Raw genomic sequence first — 22775 nt, forward strand, 5'->3', positions numbered from 1 at the left:
AGTTAAATTGTTAAATTTATTATTTAAATCATATTTTTGTTCACTCAATTGAATCAATATTGTATTTATTTAAATCAGACTTATATATAAAGCTCTTAATTTTTGAAACAAAGCTCTTAATTTTAATTGATGACTGCAGTGTTATTAGGGGTTAAGAAAGTCTTAATTATGATTTTATGTTGTCTTAAATGTGGGGACTGAAAGACAAGAATTGCGATGAAACTTCAAAAGGCTCTCCATTGAATAAATATGAGCGCTGCACGTTTCAAAGTCATTTGCTGCGCTGCTTTGTGTACTAGCATTCTGATAGCGCCTCCTGCTGGAAGAGAAACGCGTAGACTTGTAAATGTGAACTGATGGATCCACAAGATAATGTGTTATAAAAATTTAAACAATTAAACAATTTAAACAAAGGCAGTAAAATATATGTATATGTTATTTAAGTAGTATAATACTTGATTGATAATAATTGTTTAAATTAATATGATTTATTTATTCTTTGAAACTTTAATATTAATTTATGCAATTGCAATGCCTTGATTTGAGTAAGATTAGTACACAGTCATAGCCATAAAGGCAATGGTACTAATAATTGGCATAATTCTTTCGGTGTTCCGGTTTTCGGCCAAGAATTTTCATTTCGGTGCATCCTTAATCAAAAATCTTGGCGTTCAAAAACTTTTGACTGGTATTGTAAACTATTCCATTTTAAAATATTTGGAAAAACTTTAGTTATTTTTAAGTTACATTACGTTTTTTTGTATTGTACTGTTAAATTTGTTATTTAAAACCAATAAAAAGTCAAAATATTTTTTTAATCAATTTAACACATCCTTAGTAAATAAAAGTATTAATTTCTTTCAAAAAAGAAAGAATCATTTATTAAAGAATCCTAAAAAAAAAAAGTATTACAGGTTCCACCAAAATATTAAGCAGCCCAACTGTTTCCAACATTGATAATAAATCAGTATATTAGAATATTTCTGAAGAATCATGTGACACTAAAGACTTGAGTAATGATGCTGAAAATTCAGTTTTAATCAGAGGAATAAATTTGATTTTAAAATATGTTCACATAGAATACATATTAAAAATCTTACAGATCCCAAACATTTGAATGGCAGTGTATGTTTGTGTATATATCCCCAAACCCCAGTTTGAAAACCCCTTGACTAGCTGATATAAAAAGATCTACTATCCACTTAAGAAGCTGGTTATCCACTCAGCTGTCAGTGAAAATACAACCACCGGCTTTCCCTTAGTCATTACTTACAATCTGACTCATCAATGGATGTATTTCATACCCAGTATAATGAAAGACAACCTCTCAAACCAGTAGTCTAGGAAAAGAAAGGTGTATGGGGGATGAGATGATGAGGGTGTATCTGTTGCAGGACGAGGCTTCCCCGCCATCTCTGACTGATCTGTGCATGACTCTGGTGAGCTCCAGGCTGGAGCTGTTCTGTGAGATGCGTGATGACGGCTCGCTCTCCTTCCGTGAGCCGCTGGTCTTCCCGCAGGAGCTGGCCGACCAACTGCTCTGCAAGATGGCCACTGAGGGTGAGTACGAGCCGTCCTGTGTTTCGAGGGATGTTGCACAAACTTAAGATGACATTCCTGCACATGGAACAATGATTATGCGTGCTATGTAGTATTCTAAAGAGATAATCCATCTGAAAATAAAGGCTCAGTCATTTATTTACCCTCATGTGACTTCCTTGTGTGGAATACAAAAGAAGATATTTTTAGAATGTTTGTGAAAAAAAAAAAAAAAAAAAACACTGACACATTATTCTATATACTTTTTTTATTATTATTATTCCTTTGGAACAACATGAGGGTAAATGATGACAGGATTTAATTTTTTGGTAGGACTATGCCTTAAAAATGGTTTAACATCATGAAAAATCATTTTAATTCTTTAGCAGTAAAACAAGACAGCTCATCAAAAATGAAAGTTACACTATAATTTATTGACCTTTATCCTTGAAAAAGCAGAATAAACAGCATAAAACTAGTTAAGATTTGCTGTATCTGAATCTTTTAAAGGCTTTGTGTAAGGAACTGAACAAAATGAAATTGAATGATTCTGGGTCCAATTTAGAGTAATGTGTTCTTGATTTAAATTATTATTATTTTTTAATATATAACAATTTTTAAATGTATTATCATTATAAATGCATAATTCATTGTTTATTAAAATGTTATTTATTATTTATTAATGTTATTTAATGGAATTTGTATTATTTATAAATATTTTACAATTTTATAATTTTTAGCATTTTATAAATATATATATATATATATATATATATTTATAAAATGCTAAAAATTATATATTATAATTAAATTACAATTATATATATATTATATATATATATATATTAGTATTTTGTATTTAGTAATTTTGTGCTTTTGTCATTTTTTTATTATCTTTTGAACCTGTGAAATTTTAATATTTATTTCAGTTTTACTTATTTTAATTAATTCTAATTTTAAGTTTTTCTAATATTTATTCTACTGTTAATTATTTTTTATTTATCTCTTTTTTTCCCACAATAACATTTATTTACAAACTTAAATTATGATAATCTAAATCTCTATTTACGTTCGTTGTATAGACATTTCTAATTTTATTTCTAATTTTAAATTTTAAATGTATAACTTTTAGATTAAAGTTTTTCAAATATTTATTCTACTGGTTTAATCTATTTTATTAGATTGTATTTTCTATCAGCTCTATTTCACTTCATGAAAATGATTTTTTTATATATTTAAATTTTAGTTTTATTTCACAGTAACAATTATTCACACTCGCAAACACTGTATAGAAATTTCCAATTTTAAGTTTTAAATTAAAGCTTTTCAGATATTTAATTTACTGTGTATTTAAATTGATCTACTATTTATATTCTATTTTATATTCTATCTATCAACTTTTTCACTTTATGAAAATGATTTAATATTTTAATTTTAGTTTTAGTTTACAATAACATTTATTCACAAACTTGAATTATGATCATCTAAATCCCTATTCAGTTTTATTGTATTAAAAAGTCAAAAAGGTTATCAAATACTTAATCTACTGTATATTATTTTATTATCTTTAATATGTATATTTTCACTATTAGCTCTATTTCACTTTATGAAAATGAATTTTTTTTTTTTTAGCTTTATTTCACTATAACATTTATTTGCACACTTAAATTACGATCATCTAAATCCCTATTCAGTTTAAAAGAAATGTATAATTTTATTTCAAATTTTAAGTTTTAAAGTCTAATATTTAATCAACTGTATATTATTTTAATTTATCTAATATTTATCAGCTGTTTCACTTCATGAAAATGAAATGTTTATATATATATATATATATATATATATATTTCAATTTTAGTTTTACTTTACAATAACATTAAATTATGATAATTTAAATTCAGTTTTATTTTATGGAAATGAAAAAAAAAAATAAAGTTTTTCTAATATTAATCTAAAGTATATTGTTTTTGTTTACCTAATATTTATTATATTTTATTTTCAATCAGCTCTTTTACTTCATTAAAATTGTGTTTTGTTTTCTATATTTTAATTTTAGTTCACATTAACATTTATTCACAAACTTAAATTATGATCATCTCAGTCCCTATTCAGTTTCATTGTATGGAAATTGTATTTCAAATTTAAAGTTTAAATTTCTATGTTTGTCTAATATTTAATCTGTGTATTATTTTTATATCTAATATTTATTTTATTTTCTTTCAGGTCTATTTCACTTAATGGAAATTAAGTTTTTTTTTTATATATATTTTAGTTTTACATCACAATAACATTTATTCAAAAACTTAAATTATGATTCAGTTTCATTGAATGAAAAAAATTTTGTTTGTTTTTAATTTGTTTTATAAAGTTATATTTTTGGCCTCTTTATGGCATCAGACAGAAAAGCATGGGCTGGAGAGCTGGGCCTCAAGCTGGAAGTTGAACTATAAGTCGGCTCAGACAAAATAAACAAATCTATATTCAAAACATTGACCATAATGCTTCTTTTACAGGCCTGTTGAATGACAGCACAGTGGGAATCTTTCGAAGCTGCCAGCAGTTCCGGTTACGTCATGCCTGCATCCGCACCGCCCGAATCTCCGCCGAGGCCTTCCACCGTGCCCTCTGCCCGCACCGCCTTGTAGAGCTAGACGCCTCACGGGTCAACGCCGACCTCACCATTGCCGACATCCTTCGAGGTTTGTCATCCAATAAAACCTTGCAGGAGAGTCTGCAGCGGCTCGTCCTGAACGGCCTGACCATGTCTTCTCTGGAGGAACCCAGCCGTCGCTGTTTCAGTGCCATGCAGGGGCTGCGTGCGCTCAGCTTGTCCAACGTGGACTTCTACGACTCTGGTTTGGTGGACGTGTGCGCGCTGCCTCGCCTGGAGAGTTTGGATATCTCCAACACCTCAGTGACAAACCTGACCCCGCTCCTGGGCTTGAGAAGCAGGCTACGCTACCTCACCATGCATCAGCTCAAGAGGCTGGAGATGACCACCGCTCAGCTGCTAGCTGTGCTCAGTCAGGTCAGCTCTCTGTGTGTTTTAATGCCGAAGTCACTGAGGTTTTGTCACATGACATTTTTACGCAGGCGATTCAATTTTCTAGTTTAACGGCGTTAAAAATATTTAATGCAGTTAACACACAACTCACAACTACTGCTTCCGTCTCTTTTTTTCTTGACAAGAAGTGTGTTTATTTAGTAGCAGAGCGTCTTTACATCCACATCAAACGAGAGACTTTTCAGATGTGCGCTCAAACTTCACTTCAGTGTCAGGCCCTTGTCAAATGAGCGTGGTAAAAGTTACAGGTGACAAGCTTCAGTAAAACAATATTGTGGCCAGATGAGATTCTGTCAAGCCTTATATCAGTAAAAATTAATGTCCTGTCAGCAATTATACTGTGCTCGTAGCAAGCGCGCTGTAGCCTGTATGATTTCATATTCAAGCGCAAATGAAACTACGAGCATCCGTGTCAGATTTGTGTCACGTTCAGCAGAGGCGGCTCTTAAAGTAATAGCAGCCAAATAACCCAGCTGCTGTGATATCTGTTCATCAAAAAACAAATAAAAAGAAAAAGAGAAATCAATAAATTTTGTAGCTTTATAGATTCATCTATATTTAATTTAGTATGTAGTGTTTGATAACTTTATTCAATTTCTGTATATTTTCTATTTGGTTTATGTAAAGTTTTTAGTTTTTATAAAATCTAATAAATGTTAAAATTGATAGCTCGCCATTAAACTGTAATGTCAAACGGCTATAATCAGTGGTTAAATGTTAGGGGGGAAATTATTTCCTAGAGACATCAGTAATATTGGTATCAGTGATACTCTCCTTCAGTCATAAAAAAATATTTAACAAATATTTAAAAAAGTACTGTCTTTGTTGTTTCTACATTAATTTAAAGATTGGATGTGAAATTATTGCTAAATAAAAGTGTTGTAAAAACTAATGTTAGGTTGGATTAATTGCGATTAACTTTATAAAAAAAGGTGAGGTTTTTTTTTTTTCTTTCTTTAAATCGATTGAACGCACTATTTAAATGTGTTCCTTTGTTTCTTAAAAGACATAAAAGGGGGTTCTTTTCATGTCTTTCAAGAAACAAAGACATGAAAAAATGTCATGTGATAGCCGTCAAATAAAAATTATATATTTTCCTTATCTTTAAGTATATTACGTTTTGTTTTTTACAAAAAAGATTTAATAATATCGTGACATTTTTAGGGACATTTCACAATCTGACTTATACTTGTCTTTCATTATTATTTATTTATTGCATTTTATACTGCTATATGACTTAAATAGCTTTTTTTTATATATACATTTTAGTATACGAAAACAATGTTTTGTTGTAGAGGCGTGGGTTTGAATGGAAAATAAAATAATTTAAAAAGCTGAAATATTAACTTTTAATCTGAATACCCTTTTTGAATACAAACAATTATTTTAGGGCTGTAAAATTTGAGAAACACTTTGTTTTTTATTAGTATTTTATTAATATTATTCAGCAATAAAGCAGCTTTGTAAAATGCATTTATTTATTCGGTAATAATTTCTTAATAATAACTTCTTAATGTTTTCTTCCCTTTTTTTCTTGATTATGATATAAGGACAGTTGTATCACCCCCGATATATGTGACCCTGGACCAAAAATACATTGTATGGGTCAAAATTATTGATTTTTCTTTTATGCCAAAAATCATTAGAAAATTAAGTAAAGATCATGTTCCATGAAGATTTTTTGTAAAATTCCTACTGTAAATATTTCAAAATGTAATTTTTGATTAGTAATATGCATTGTTAAGAACTTAATTTGGACAACTTTAAAGGTGATTTTCTCAGTATTTTGATTTTTTTGCACCCTCAGATTCCAGATTTTCAAATAGATGTATCTCGGCCAAATATTGTCCTATCCTAACAAACCATACATCAATAGAAAGCTTATTTATCGAGCTTTCATATGATGTATACATCTCAGTTTTGTAAAATTTTACCTTATGACTGGTTTTGTGGTCCAGGGTCACATATCAAAATGAATTTTAAAAAAGAAATTGAAAACATTTCCAACATTTTTAACATGGAAGTAAGCCGTTTTCTGTGAATGTGTGAGACTTCCAGTTTATTAGCCACTATTAACGAGTATAACAAAGTTGTAGTAAAAAACTGTTTGTCTCTCTAGCTAGAAGGTTCATTATTGTGCTTTTGTATGATATGTAATTGTATTTATTTTCCATTTCTCCAGCTGGAGGTTTTACAGCACCTTGATATCTCAGACGACAAGCAGTTCACGTCCGACGTGGCGCGGCAGCTGCTGGAAACTTCTGGCATCCTTCCCCAGCTGGTGTCTCTAGACGTATCTGGACGTAAACAGGTCACTGATGCAGCGGTCAAGGCTTTCGTGGAGGCGAGACCGGGCATGACCTTTGTTGGTCTGCTGGCCACCGATGCCGGATTCTCTGACTTCCTGTCTGGAGAAGGCAGCCTAAAGGTAGGTGCTCAGACACAACAGCAAGATATTTTTGAAAAATGCAACACAATTACCTGCTTATTTTAAGATGTCGTAGGTGATTATAAGATTTTGATCATTGTTGTTGGCAGGTGACCGGAGAGGCCAATGAGACTCAGATCTGTGAGGCTTTGAGAAGATACAGCGAGAGAGAAGGATTCGTCAGAGAGGCTCTCTTCCACCTCTTCAGCCTTACTCATGCCATCGAGAAACCACGACCTGACATCCTGAAGGTGGGCATACTATTAAAGATCGAGTGATGAATCAAAGCTCACTGCATTCCTCCATATCAAGCTCGTGCCGTTCTCTTTTGTTCTGGATCTGCAGTTGGTAGCGTTGGGGATGAAGAATCATCCGGCCACGTTGAACGTACAGCTGGCAGCCAGTGCCTGCGTGTTCAATCTCACCAAACAGGAACTGGCGTTTGGAATCCCTGTGCGACTCCTGGGGAATGTCACACAGCTGCTACTCGAAGCCATGAAGACCTTCCCTAACCACCAGCAGGTACGTACAAACAAGACTAAAACATCAGGTAAAAACTGTGAGTCCATCATGGCCAAAATTAAATATTGTCAGCTATAACTGTATGTATTTTCTGTGAGATGGCCTCAAGTTGTTAAAATTCCTATGTTTAATGCAAAATGTAATATGCACTAAAAATCTGGTTCAAAATAATCAAAACCAAAAAATTGTTTCATCATTATTTATATACATAAATATATCGGTACTTGATAATAAGGAAGCCATATTTGTATTCTATGCTACATATGAATATTTTAAACTATATAATAATTGTTTATATTTTTGTTAAATATAAAATTATCGTTCAATATTGTTAAACTATTGTTAAAATTATTATTAAATTTGTTAAAATAAAATTATTTTTGAATAGCACTGAATTCATTTATTAAAATGAACAGTTTGAACAGATCCATAGAAATAAATCAACATTACTAATTCAAACAATAATTATTATAAAATAAAATAATTATTAAATAATAATAGTATTTATTATTAGTATTACTACCATTATTAATAATTATGACTAATTAATAAATTATTTTATCATTACAAATATTTTCAATAACAAATTTAAACTAAGCTAATAATACAGTTATTAAAAATTAAGTAAATTCAAATGAAACCTTAAGGTATAAAAATAAACGCTAATGCAAAATCCTAATAAATACTATAATAGTACAGTTGAGGTCAAAAGTTTACACCCCCCTTTCAAAATCTGCAAAATGTTAATTATTTTACCAAAATAAGAGGGATCGTACAAAATGCATGTTATTGTTTCTTTAGTATTGAACTGAATAAGATATTTCACATAAAAGATGTTTACATAGTCCACAAGAGAAAATAATAATTGTTGAATTTATAGAAATGACCCGGTTCAAAGTTTACATCCCCTTGATTCTTAATACTGTAAACAAATAACATGGATAACATTACTGAACATTACTGCACTATTTACAATGTTGCTTACTTTTACGTCACAAGCAAATCATCAATTGTATATTATGAATATTCAATATTATTCGATATAAATTCCACTGTCAATTAAATGAGATTGTATGATACGATGAATATATTATGTAGTCAGGTCACTTTCACTTTGCAGCCTGATTGTGCCAACACTTCTACAGGAAGTATAGTTTCCACACAAAGAGCATTTTTCTTCCTGAGAACATTCAGCATTTTCATTTTACACAACCATTCAGTTCCCCATGATGATGCATTATTTTAAGAATAAGGAAATAGTTTTACACGTGCGAACTATGATTTTCCCGTTAACAGCTGTTCTGTTTTTTTTTTTTTACCCTTCCAGCTGCAGAAGAACTGCCTGCTGTCTCTTTGCAGTGATCGAATCTTGCAGGAGGTTCCCTTCAACAGGTAAGTTTTTTTTTTTTTTTTTTTTTTTCTACTTCTTGGATGACAATGGGGAGAGTACATTATCTGTAAATTGTTGTTCTGGAAGTGAACTTTAGATTGAACCTTTGAACATTTAACTTGAAACTGTGATTACAGACAGTTATTACCCTTGGAAAGTGTATCAGCTAATCAGAACGTAAAAAAACTGTTCTGTTGTGTAAATACACTAAAACTATTTAGACACACCCGTCTACTTATGACTGTTTACTACATAAAATATGTAAAGGTTATCATAAATGTTTTCTGTTCACACTGGTATTTTGTTATCTTGTCACAGATTTAAACGTCACACCAGTTTATGTGGATCAATTATGACGTTTGTTTGTTCAGGTTTGAAGCTGCCAAGCTGGTCATGCAGTGGCTATGTAACCACGAGGATCAGAACATGCAGAGGATGGCTGTAGCTATTATCTCCATCCTCGCTGCCAAGGTGAGCAACTGCAGGTTGAAAACAGGTTTAACCATAGAGAGTAAACACAAGCTGGGAGGCTCCCAGAAAAGATTCAGAACATTCTATCGCAGTGATGCATCATGAAATGCAGTGACAGAAGTGAGACACATCAGACTACTGATGTCTGCAGCAGTCAGAAGAATTTGTCCGAGTTCCTGTCATGGCCTGAATTATTATTATTATGTTTTTAATTAAAAGTTTCACAACATAAAGTTCCCTTCTATGCAGCGTTAATTTCGTGAGACGTAACTAAATAAAAACTCGTTTTAATAAAATACTCATGCACTTTCACACAGCGCATGAATCGAGTAGCCTACTCTCTCGTGTCTCATAAAAGGAGAAATAGACACAAAGATTGTCGAATTGTCCGTTTTTATGAGTATTAATGTTAACATCCTCGGTTACATCTTAGGTGAACGTGAACAGTTGTAAGAATATAAGATGTTTTAGTACAATGCATCCGTGCATTCGGTTTTAAAGGGACAGCAGCCTAATTTAGTTGCTATTGTCCTTGGCATTGATGTTAATCAAGCAACAAAAGAGAGAAAATCACTCACTGCTCCTGACTAAGTCACTTTAGTAGCCCTAATAAGATTAATCTAAATTTATTAATATAAATATGTCTGCTTTAAAGAATGAAGAATGTTATAAACGATGCATGATTAGCCCAGATAACCATTGGTATTTTATTAAAAAGAAGACTATGTTGTTGGCGCCAATAGCCGTGTGGTTAGCGCGCCGACATATAGTGCCGTTGTGCTCCGGGCGTCCCGTGTTCGAATCCCGACTCGAGGACCTTTCCCAATCCCGCCCCCTATCTCTCTCTCCCACTTCGCTTCCTGTCCTATCTGATCTGTCCTATCATAATAAAGGCAAAAAAGGCCAAAAAATAAATCTTTAAAAAAAAAGACCATGTTCTTGTTTCTTTATGAGAATCTTTCATTTTAATATAAAGGCATTTTGTGTGTCACAGCAGTTAAGTCCATCATGATATATCCACCTTAATATCAAACCTATACAATGAGTTTGGTAATGTAGAGAAATGCATAATAGATGCATTACACTGTAACTAAACCCATTAGATTTTAGCTGACTAAATCTACTGTAGATTTACTGATACTGTAAAACTAGACTGAAACTAAAACACATTCAGATGACTAAACTATGACTAAAACTAAATGGCATTTTGGTCAAAAGACTATGACTAAATCAAAATTTGCTGTCAAAATTAACACTGCTTCCATGCATTGAAAACCGGCAACAAAAAAAAGGCTTGTTTAGAAAATAACAATGTCACAATCCTGAGTATTTCAGCGTATGATCATCTACATTTACATATTAATTGCTTTTTAGAAGCATATAGAAGCCTTAAAGGGTTAGTTCACCAAAAAAATGAAAATTCTGTCAGTAATTACTTATCCTCATGCCTTTCCAAAACGTAAGACCTTTTAAGATATTTTTGATTAAATCTGAGAGCCTGACCCTGCATAGACCGCAATGTAACTGACATGTTCAAGGCCCAGAAAGGTGAAAAAGAACAAAAAACATTCTCGTAGCTTCATAACATTATGGTTGAACCACTGTTGTCACATGGACTATTTTAATGATGTCTTTACTACCTCTTTGGGCCTTGAACGTGTCAGTTGTGTTGCCGTCTATGCAGGGTCAGAAAGCTTTCGGATTTCATAAAATATATCTTAATTTGTCTTCCCAAGATGAACGAAGGTCTTACGGGTTTGGTGAGTCCCCTTGATCTTAAAGTATTAACTAGAAAAAATCATGTCAGGCAATCACATACAGTACAGTCTGTCCACGATAGTTCAACTGAGGGTGTGTTCCACTCCGATTTTTGCACAGGCTTGTAAACTTTCCTAAGCACTTCCCTTCTGGGAAATCCAGCTGCCACTTTGAATGGTGTTCCACTTTGTCAAGTGGATACGAGAAGTGTATATGGCAGACCTGTGACCCCTCGATTTTGACTGAGTCGACTCATATATGGGCCATTCTACATATCTATTAAAACCCACAATAATATTTAAAATATCAGTAAGCTTAATCTATATAAAATAATCATTTATTGCATACTTTTAATTGGAAGGTTGCTGTCCTGAACCCTAACCCCTGTTAAATTATGCAAGTTTACGTTAAAAAAGTCTCACATTTTCATGTCACTACTGAAACAGTGTATGTTTTAGTCCATTGGGCCAAAACAGATTTTAACTACACCTACATTTACGATCAGGAAATGTTTATGTGTCACTCTCTCATAAGTACATGGTGAGTAGATAGGCCCATCATTTTGAGGTAAATGTGTTCAAAAGTTTGAAAAATATGTGTGTAATTTTAAGGAACGTCACTACCGAACACCTTTTTCTGCAATTAAGCACACTTTTTTGGGAGTTATTTCATAACATTTAGTTTTTATATGTGTACCACTGTTCACAACTGTGCTAGCTAACCATGTGCTGATTAGCATCTTTGAGATGAGTTCAAAAGTATATAAAATTTTCTCTACCAAAACAGTCATGACCAAAACATTTGGGGAAGTCTCGGTAGTGACATCTTTGTTTTTTTTTTTGTATTTTAGTATATTTTAGTAGTGTTTTTGCATGGAAGTAAAATTCTGTAATGTGATGTGGTCGCTACCAAAACATTATTGTCACTAGAGCTTCAAACACCCATGTGATCCCATTTTTAAATGACAACGATTCGCCTGAACCTTTGAAAAAGTCATACTGGAACATTAAAATGTGCGTTCGTGCTGACGCTGACATAGAAAGCAGACATTTACCATGTTTGACTAAGAAACACCTGTGTTTCAACTACACAGTATTATTTCTGTCTTACAGTCATTCATATGATCGCAGAATTACAGTTTAGAGTACCATATGATGTCTACGGTAGCGATCAAAATAGAGCAAATGCCCTTTTGTAAGTTAACTGGTGCATTAAATAACGTTTGTGTCGACTCATTCATTCAAGAGATTTGTTCAAAATTTCTAATTCATCCAGTAATGAAACAAGTGAAGCATTTATGAGTGAGTCATTAAAGCATTAATTCAAACCAAAATTGTTTAAATATTTATTCAAATTAATGAAACGCTTTTGAATAGACTGCAGCAATAATATTTTGTCACATGTTATTTTGTTTAGTTCAGAATCATGGGAAATCATTCTCAATTTATCCAGAATCATGCAGCTCTAATGGTCACTACTGAAAATGTGCTGACCAAAACATGGGATGTTTTTTAAAAAAATGTTATGTTCGATGTATATTCAAACTATTGAAACGGTATGATCAACTTTTTTGCTTTTCTTACTTGTTTTGTCTGGTTTCCAGTTAAAATATCTAAAAATTCTTAAATCAAGAAGGATTTTCTAGACAAGTAAAGTCAAAATTAAGTGAGTTTTTGCTTAGAACAAGCAAAATAATCTGCCAATGGGGTAAGCAAAATCTTATTTCAAACAGAAAACAAGATTATTTTTCTTACCCCATTGACACTGATTATTTTTCTTGTTTCAAGCAAAAACGCACCTAATTTGGACTTTTTTCTGAAAACAAGAATTTTTACTCATCTAGAAAAACCTTCCTGATTTAGGAATTTTTAGATATTTTGTCTGGAAACAAGACAAGAAATCTAAGTAAGAAAAGCCTTTTTTGCAGTGCTATTGATTTACCTCATTAATAAAATATTAATAAAATAGCATAAACTATATATTTACAAGGTGGATGCAAGCAAAATCTTTATAGGTCAATATAACCCTTCTTACTAAACTATGCATTACTGTGTTTCAGTAGTGACACATTTAGGGAGAGGAAAAATATTCCACAGCTTTCTGAAAATACAATACGAAAATACAATTACTGGATGTGTACCTAGGATATTAAAATTTTCATACGTACAATTTTTTGGGGAAAAGACCATTTTTAAGACATTTCCAACTCTGACTTTGGACCAGTTCTCTAGAATGTCCCATATACACTGTGACAATCACAACAGGCCATGCTATAAGGGATAGTTCACCCCAAAAATAAAATTCTGTCATTTACTCACCCTCAAGTTGGTCCAAATTCAATGAAAGAAACCCATACAGGTTTGGAACAACTTAAGGGTGAGTAAAAGAAGATTACAGTAGCCGTTGACTTCCATAGTATTTTTTTTTTTTTGACTCTTTGTGTTTATTTAATAGTTGTCCACTGAGCAAACTGCACAATTAGGAGCTGAGCTTTTTATTGTAAAGGTATGTTGGTTTTTTTCCATTCAAATTTGACATTTAACATTTGTAACACTTGAATGGGAAGGATAGTGGATACTTATCTCTCTCACACTCTTCACACCATAGCAACTCCTGCACATTGTGCGGCAGAAAACGTGTCAGGGTATCGTGGACGCCACGTTGAAGTTCACACTCAGCGCTCTGTGGAACCTCACAGATGAATCTCCTACCACCTGCAGACACTTCATAGAGAACCAGGGACTAGAGCTCTTCATCAAAGTACTCGAGGTAAACACTTCAAACCTTTTTAGAGAATTTTTGGAAGAACGCACCTGTAATATGTTAAAAACCTGCCTTAAAGTTCTCACTGCAGAATGTCTGTTTTCCCAGTCTTTTCAATCAGAGTCGTCCATTCAACAGAAGGTCCTGGGTTTACTGGTAAGAGAAACAATCTTATACAGTGGGGGTCAAAAGTTCAAGCTGAAAATGTGGGATTCAAAAACTGATTTAAATCTTAAAATAAGTTTTTAAATAGTTTTTTTTTTTTAGAAGCATATACAGTATGTCACAAAAGTGAGTACACACCTCACATTTCAACAACCATTTTAGTATATCTTCTCACAGGACGATACTATAGAAATAAAACTTGGATATATTTTAGAGCAGTCAATGTGCAGCTTGTATAGCAGTATAGATTCACCCCCCTGAAAAAAACTCAACATACAGCCATTATTGTTAAAATAGCTGGCAAAAATGTGAGTACACCCTAAGTGAACTCGTCCAAAGTGTCAATATATTGTGTTATCTGGCACTGCCTTAATCATCCTGGGCATGGAATTGACCAGAGCTGCACAGGTTGTTGCTGGGATCACTCCTCAAGGAGCTGATGGATGTTAGACACATGGTTCTTCTCCACCTTATGCTTGAGGATGCCCCACAAGAACTTAATAGGGTTCAGGTCTGAAGACATACTTGGCCACCCCATCACCTTCTCCTTCAGCTTCCTCAGCAAGGCAGTTGTCATCTTACTGGTGTGTTTGAAATCGATATCATGTTGGAAAACTGCCTTTCAGCCTAGTTTCTGGAGGAAAGGCATCATGTTCTGCTTCAGAATGTACAGTACATAATGGAATCCATGTTTCTCTCAATAAACTGCAGCTCCCCAGTACCAGCAGCACTCATGCAGCCCCAGACCATGATGCTACCACCACCATGCTTGACTGTAGGCAAGACACAATTTTCTTGGTACTCCTCACAAGGGCATCGCCACACATGCTGGACACCATCTGAGCCAAACAAGTTTATCTTATAGTCTCATCAGACCACAGGACATGGTTCTAGTAATTCATGCTCTTGAACAGGTTGTCTTCAGCAGACTGTTTGCGGGCTTTCTTGTGAGCCAGCTTCAGACGAGGCTTCCTTTTGGGATAACGCCAATGCAAAACAACTTGTTGCAGTGTGCCGCGTATGGTCTGAGCACTGACAAGCTGACCTTCTACTTCTGCAACCTTTAAAGCAATGCTGGCAGCACTCATGCATTTGTTTTTTTGAAACCAGATTCTGCACCTGACGCACAGAACGAGTGCTTAACTTCATTGATCGACCCTTGCAAGGCCTGTTCCAAATGGAACCCATCTTGGAAAACCTCTGACCACTGTAATGTAACGGTTTCAGGTTGTTACTGAACCTCTAATAGCCTTGGCCATCTTTGTGGAAAGCAACTATTCTAATTCTCAAATCCTCAGAGATTTCTTTGCCATGAGATGTCATGTCGAACATCCAGTGGTCAGTATGAGACCATTGTACTTAAGGCACCTAATTTTAACTGCTCTAATACAAGATACACAGCTTTTTATGGTCCTGTCAAGCAGACAAAAACATGGACAAGTGGCTTTGCATGGGTAAACAACATCACACTTGTTGCCAGGTATTTTGACAGTAATGGCTGTATGTTGAGTTATTTTCAGAGGACAGTAAAGCTATACAAGCTGCACATTGACTATTTAAAAAAATATCCAAGTTTCATTTCTATAGTGTTGTCCCTTGAGAAGATATACTAAAATAGTTGCTGAAATGTGAGGGGTGTACTCACTTTTGTGAGATACTGTAATATCAAGTAGCAGCTTTTTTTTTTGTATAATGCCTTTAATAATTTTGTGCTGGTTATGCACTGGAAAGGGAAATACATCTTGCAGTGTTGTGCTCTGGTGAAATTGAATTGAGGTGAGTGATTCGGGAGCTGTGGGCAGCACTGATAAAACGCCTTCTCGTGTCAAAGGAAGCAGTGCTGAGGGATTATGCTAATAGTTTCCCTTAGTTAGAAAGTATAATGAGACCAATTCACTTTGCATTCGGTTGTATTTTTGGAACTGTGGTCTCTTGTGCTGTTGTATTTTATCTTGTCTAGTTCTGAATGTTTTGTGTTTGTTTCGTTTGCATTCAGAATAATATTGCGGAGGTTGGGGAGTTGCACGGTGAGCTGATGGTTCAGAGTTTTCTGGATCACATCTGCACTCTGCTTCACAGTTCAGAGGTGGAGGTCAGTTATTTTGCAGCAGGCATCTTGGCCCACCTCACCTCACGGGGTGAGAAGGTGTGGACCCTCGAACTGTCACTAAGGACCACGCTGCTGGAGGAACTGGTGCGTGCTCGTGCAAAATGGTTTGGGTGTTATTGCACCAGAGGCTGGAGTAAATGGTTTAATCATTTTTGTATCTCTCACAGCATTCAGCAATTCTGAAGTGGCCAACGCCAGAATGTGAGATGGTAGCGTACAGGTGAGAAATAACACCACATTATGAGAAACATGCCCCGCATTCAGTGTGATGTACTAATGTAGTCTGCAAGTCAACACCAGAGTTTGTCAGGTCTGGTCTTGGTCATTTTTTTAAGGCGTATCATAGAGCACCATTATTGTTAACATTTACAAATTAAATTAATTTACAAATAAATTATTTAGCAGATGCTTTTATCCAAAGCGACTTACAAATGAGAAGAACAAAAGAAGCAATCAGACCAACAAGATGACAACAGTATACAAGTGCTGTGACAAGTCTCAGTCTAGCACAGGACATATAGCATTTTTTTTTATAAATTAAAAAAATATTTTTTTTTTTTTTAAATTAGTAATTATAAATTATTTTCATTATTAAAATGTATTTAAACCATCAAAACAGTATTCTAAAAAATGTAAACTGAAAACAGGATTTTGGGAGAAAATAAAATGGATTTCATAGGGCTCTTATATTCTTAAACTTGTGAGTTTGGGCTTGAAATTAATTAAAAAAAACATATAAAAAGGTATTATAAGATTTCATTACAATATTATGAGAGACACAACCTTCTGTAAATGTTACCACAGAAATAAAGTGAATAATACATTTTATGACATGAAAAATTGTACTTTTTTATTTAGACATTCATTTGCTCAAATTAGTAACATTTTTTTAAAGTACAGATTTATTATTTTATCAATAAGCATTGAATAAAGATTAAATACATACTGTTAAGTATGTAAAGTGCATAACATTTTTATTAAATAAAACAAAAATATAAATAAAAAGTAAATAAATTAAAAATGGCAACAAGGTAACAAATTTGCAACCTAAATTAATTAATTAACTATACTATTACAGTATTATTTAATATATTTGCATTATTTCTATATTTGAATGATTATGAACAATAATTAATAATATTAAAATGGTTTGCTAATTTCCTAATTAGGCCCCTTGCAGTGCCAGGACCCTATTGGAATTGCTCCGTTTCTTCTTCTTCTTCTTCTTCTTCTTCTTCTTCTTCTCCAAAATGAAAAGTTTTTTGAGGGCCTAAACATGCTCGAAAACTCACGAAACTTTGCACATGCATCAGACCTGGCGAATTTACATCTGATACGGTTTTCAGAAGTGGGTGTGGCAAAATGGCTCGATAGCGCCACCTATAAAATTTAAACGGAGTGCACATGTAACACACCAATACCTACAAAAAAGTCTCCTGGTGCAACATCCGAAACCCAACAGGAAGTCAGTTATATTGAATTTCCTGTACGATTTTTGTGCAGTTTTTGCCATTTTCAGGCCTCGTACTTTAACGAACTCCTCCTACAGTTTTTATCCAATCATTTTCAAATTTGCTGAGTGTCATCATAAGGCCTTTGTGATGCTAAAATGCGAAGATCTAGAGTTTTCATCAAAGGGTGTGTCCCTGGCGGCCTGACAAAATTTGATGTTTCGCCATGAAAAAGGAAGTTGCTAGAATGCTAGAAACATGCTAAAACATGCTAGCAACACTTAGCTAAGAGCTAAAGCATGCTATTAATACAAAGACAAGGAAATTGCTGTAACTCATGCATATAATGTCCAATCTGCCCCAAATTTAAGATTCAACATAGTAAAGCATGCTAGCATCACTTAGCTATTTTGTTAAAACATGCTAATAATACAATGAAGCAGAAAATGACTGTAACTCAGGCATGCAATGTCTAATCTGCACCAAACGTAACATGTTTGATAAGAGTCCTGGCCTGAACACATGCCCATATTCAGTTTTAGTCATAGCGCCACCTGCTGGTAACAGGAAGTGACATATTTAATACTGTTATGGATGGATAGCAACATTTTAAAAAGCATCAACAAGTGTTAAACAGGGTAGCAACATGCTAAAACATGTTAGCAACACTTAGCTAAGTGCTAAAGCATGCTATTAATGCAATGAAACAGGAAGTTACTGTAACTCAGGCATGCAATGTCCAATCAGCCCCAAACTTAACATGCAACATGCTGCAAACACAGTAAAGCATGCTAGCAACACTTAGCTAATATGCTAAAGCATGCTAATAATACAATGAAACTGAAAATTACTCAGGCATGTAATGTCCAATCTGCCCCAAACTTAACATGTTTTATAAGAGTCCTGGCCTGAACACATCTACATGCCAATATTCAATTACAGTCATAGCACCACTTTAAAACCATATTGCCCACCATTCACTATTTTCCTATAGCTACCGCATAACAGTGAGTCCTGACCTGAAAACACCTAAAAGCCAATATTCAGTTATAATCATATCGCCACCTGTTGGCAGCAGGATATGTCACGTCTTACACTTACACTAAACTTCATGTGTTTGACAAAAGCACTGGCCTGAATACATCTACATGCCAATATTCAGTTATAGGCATAGCGCCACCAGCTTCCAGCAGGAAGTTTGGCACATCTAAACGACTTTGACATATTCCTCCTAAATTTACTATGTGAAAAGCATAGTGCCCACCATTCGCCACAGGTCGGCGGTGAGCCCGGGTGCGAGGGCCCGTTCATCGCTGCTTGCAGCTTTAATTAGCACAATTATTGTTAAAATTTCAACAAATTATTCAAGTTTTTTTAATTGTTACAATTTAAGGAAAGCATTAAAACAGATTTTGGGGACAAAAATTAAATGTATTTCATAGGGCGCATAAAATAAAGGGCTTAACACTTAACATGACACTAGTGTTAAGACACTTGTGCAGACTCCTCTACTTTGCCATTTATGCACTAGAATCAAAATGATTGAAGAGATAAAGTATACATCTCTCTTTGCGTTTACCAGGTCGTTCAACCCTTTCTTCCCATTACTGGAGTGCTTCGAGACCCCAGGAGTCCAGCTGTGGGCTGCCTGGGCCATGCAGCATGTCTGCAGCAAAAACGGTGAGATCAGCACTATAAACCCAACGCTCCTAAGCCCAGAGACTTCCTGTGTTGTTAATTTTATTTTCCCGCTCTGCCTACATGATTGCAGCGGGGCGGTACTGCAGCATGTTACTGGAGGAGGGAGGACTGCAGCAGCTCGAGGCCGTGAGATCACATCCCAAAACCCACAGCGACGTGCACAGATTGGCCGAAAGCATCCTGGACAGTTTACATCGCCACAGAGCGCGTACAGGATACACAGGGCCGGCCAAAGTACAAACGCATAGAGGTACGCATCCACAGAAACATGTTTGGAATGACAACGTTTGTTTAGTTTTAAATCTAACGTGAGTTTGTATTCTACACTTTTCTTTGTTTTCCAGAGAAAAACGTTCCGTGACACGTCAGTGCTCTCTAAATAGGACGCCGCAAAAAACTGGAAGCTTTTTGTATGTGTATGTGTTCACTCGTGCCCATCCGTATGACAATGACGCTCTGCTGCTCTTCCTGTCAGGAGGAACGTGCGGATAAGTTACTTTGCATATGTTTGCACACGAATCCGTTATTTATTTGACATAAGAAATAAGTCTCCGTGATCTGAGGAAATGTTTATCTAGACAGGCAGCAGCTCAGAGAGTGTGTTTATGTTAAAACGTGGGACGTATGTGAGAGTTTATATGTGTGTGCATGTGTGTATTAAAGAGCATGTGCATCAGATTGCTACGTATGCATATTCAGATTTAGGAAATTGAATTTATAGGACAGAATTCTGTCCTTTTGGGGATAAAATGCAATAATATAAAGACAACAGATACAGTTGTGATACATAGAAACTGTTTGTGTGTGTGTGGGAGAGAGAGAAAAAGTGATAACCGCTTGTCAATGCATTAAACAGCATGAGAGCTTTAGGGATGAAATATATTTTTATAGACTGTATATCACCTGTGGCAGATGACAATGTTTATGATGTTGTGTTGCACGCAAAGTATTATGATGCAGATTTGAGTTTTCAAAAATGGTACTAAGTGGACTGAACACGCAAGCGCAAAAGAAAGATTCCTCAAGAACCCAGAGCTCTTCAGACGCAAACGAAACGGGTGGAGATGAATAAAATCGAAGCTTTTGCCTTTGAGGGAAGACGGGAACGCATCGATAAATGGATTGTTCCCTCGTAAACCACGTTGAGAAATCAAGCACGCAGACATAAAAACGGACGCTGATAAATGGCACCTTGTAAAAAAGTCAAGAGGAAGAACTTTGTTCTGATCGTAGCAACTGGTGATTTGCCAAAAGTCATTGGATTTACCTTCTTGCTAAACATACTTGCATTGAACTTGAGGTTTGAATTAATTTAACACCAATGAAGCTGTTAAACAGCAGGTTCAACTTGGCTTGTTTGAAATTGCAATTAAAAAAAATGATACTCCATTTTGTTCCAGTGAACTAAAGAAGCTTTTTTTTGTATATAAATGTTTCATTGGATGTGTATGCTTCTTTTTTTTTTCGCAGCATGGATTTGGTTTTCTCTTCATAAGTGGGCCATGTATTATGATGAGATGCTCCGGCAAATATGCTTTGTTCTGGAAAATCGTATTGTGTCATGCAGCTGTTCCTGCAAATTGCATGAAATAAGTATTTGTACTGTAATTCTATTTTTATTTGGCAACTTTGCCCAGGTTTATACACCTGAAATGCATCACTAATGCAACACTGCCCGTTTCTGGATTCAGTTTGACAAATCTTCACGTTAAATTTAATCTGCCGCTGTGTAAATGGACCAAATGAGTTCGCTGAACTTTACAGGCCAAGCGTGGAGACTCTCATCATGTACGTGGCCCTCCATGAGGATTGATTTTTGGCTCTGTGCCGTTTCTCTTTCTCGCTCAGAGTGTGGATTGAGCAGCAAAACCAGTCAAAAGAGTCGGCTTGTGTCTGCTCAGATTCACATTTATGCAAATTATGTTTGGGAAATAAAGAACATAAAACCCCTGGTGCTTCGGTCTGCTGTTAATCTTTATTAATACATTAATTAAAAAGTAAATCTTATATTAAGTAATTAATTTATAAAATTAAAGTAAATATAAAAAATAAAAAAAATTAGCTTGGATATTTTGTGACCCTGGCCACAAAACCAGTCATAAGGGTCAATTTTTTGAAATTGAGATTCAAAAAAATAATGAATAAATAAGCTTTCCTCTGATGTATGGTTGTTTTAGGATAGGACGATATTGGCTGAGATGCAACTGTTTGAAAATCTGGAATCTGAGGGTGCTAAAAATATATATAAATTAAGTTCTTAGCAATGCACATTAATAAAAAAAATAAGTTTTAATATATTTACAGTCGGACATTTACACAATATCTTCATGGAACATGATCTTTACTTAATATTCTAATGATCTTTGGCATAAAAGAAAAGTCTATAATTTTGGCCCATAGAATGTATTTTTGGCTATTGCTACAAATATACCTGGTTTTGTGGTCCAGGGTATTTTTTTCTTAGAATGCTTTTAATTTAATTTTGAATCACTTTTTAAAGTATTTTCAGAATTGAGAGAATATCCTGAAACATTCTATCAGGGTTGGAAATTAATGAGGGTCTTTGGCAAAAATGCCACGAATACAAACAAAAATGCCACGCAAATTTAAGACAAAGGGGCAAAAAATGCCCCTGCACAATTAAACAATGTATTATGCCTGTCACGATTAAAATTAAATGTAAAAATTAATGAAAAGTCTCGATTCACAGATTTACATTTAGGTTTCGTTCACACTGCAGCTTTTGTGCAGCGTTGAGCTTTATAACCAATCAAACGTGTTTCTGTTTAACTTAGTAATGCACTGGCCAATCGGAGGTACTTTGATTAGTCAGCGCTCACAAATTCCTTCATTATAAACAACACAGTGTAGATACAATGTACAGTTGAGGTCATAAGTTATCATCCCCCTTTCAGAATCTGCAAAATGTTAATTATTTGACCAAAATAAGAGGGATCATACAAAATGCATGTTATTGTTTATTTAGTACTGACCTGAATAATAATCCACAGCCGTGTTTTTTTTTTTTTTTTGTTAAGTGATAGTTGTTCATGAGTCCCTTGTTTGTCCTGAACAGTTAAACTTCAGGTCCCACAATTTCATTGGTTTTCCAGAATTTTTGTCTATTTGAACCCTTTCCAACAATGACTATAATTTTGAGATCCATCTTTTCAGACTGAGGACAACTGAGGGACTCATATGCAACTATTGCAGAAGGTTCAAATGCTCACTGATGCTCCAGAAGGAAAAACAATGCATTAAGAGTCAGGGGTGTGAAAACTCTGTAGCCTCTGAAGGGCAGTACTAAATGAAAAAATATGACATTTAGGCAAAATAAGAAAAATGTACACATCTCTATTCTGTTCAAAAGTTTTCAGTCCCCTGGCTCTTAATGCATGTTTTTCCTTCTGGAG

The 22775-nt window shown here is 34.4% G+C and overlaps 1 protein-coding gene across 1 annotated transcript; it reads left to right on the forward strand.

The window, feature by feature from the left end:
* The first annotated feature begins 1324 nt into the window (after window positions 1-1324).
* zyg11 (zyg-11 family member, cell cycle regulator) lies at window positions 1325-21311 on the forward strand. The gene is made up of 15 exons (XM_073816397.1): window positions 1325-1560; window positions 4053-4567; window positions 6786-7031; window positions 7142-7282; window positions 7377-7553; window positions 8881-8945; window positions 9315-9414; window positions 13627-13677; window positions 13780-13941; window positions 14044-14091; window positions 16097-16294; window positions 16378-16430; window positions 19244-19341; window positions 19433-19612; window positions 19707-21311. Exons 1-15 carry the CDS (start codon window positions 1359-1361, stop codon window positions 19721-19723), a joined length of 2253 nt encoding a protein of 750 aa, XP_073672498.1. The 5' UTR covers window positions 1325-1358; the 3' UTR covers window positions 19724-21311.
* The last annotated feature ends 1464 nt before the right edge of the window (window positions 21312-22775 follow it).

This window comes from Garra rufa, chromosome 13 (genome assembly GCF_049309525.1).
Source record: "Garra rufa chromosome 13, GarRuf1.0, whole genome shotgun sequence".
Classification (NCBI taxonomy): Eukaryota; Metazoa; Chordata; class Actinopteri; order Cypriniformes; family Cyprinidae; genus Garra; species Garra rufa.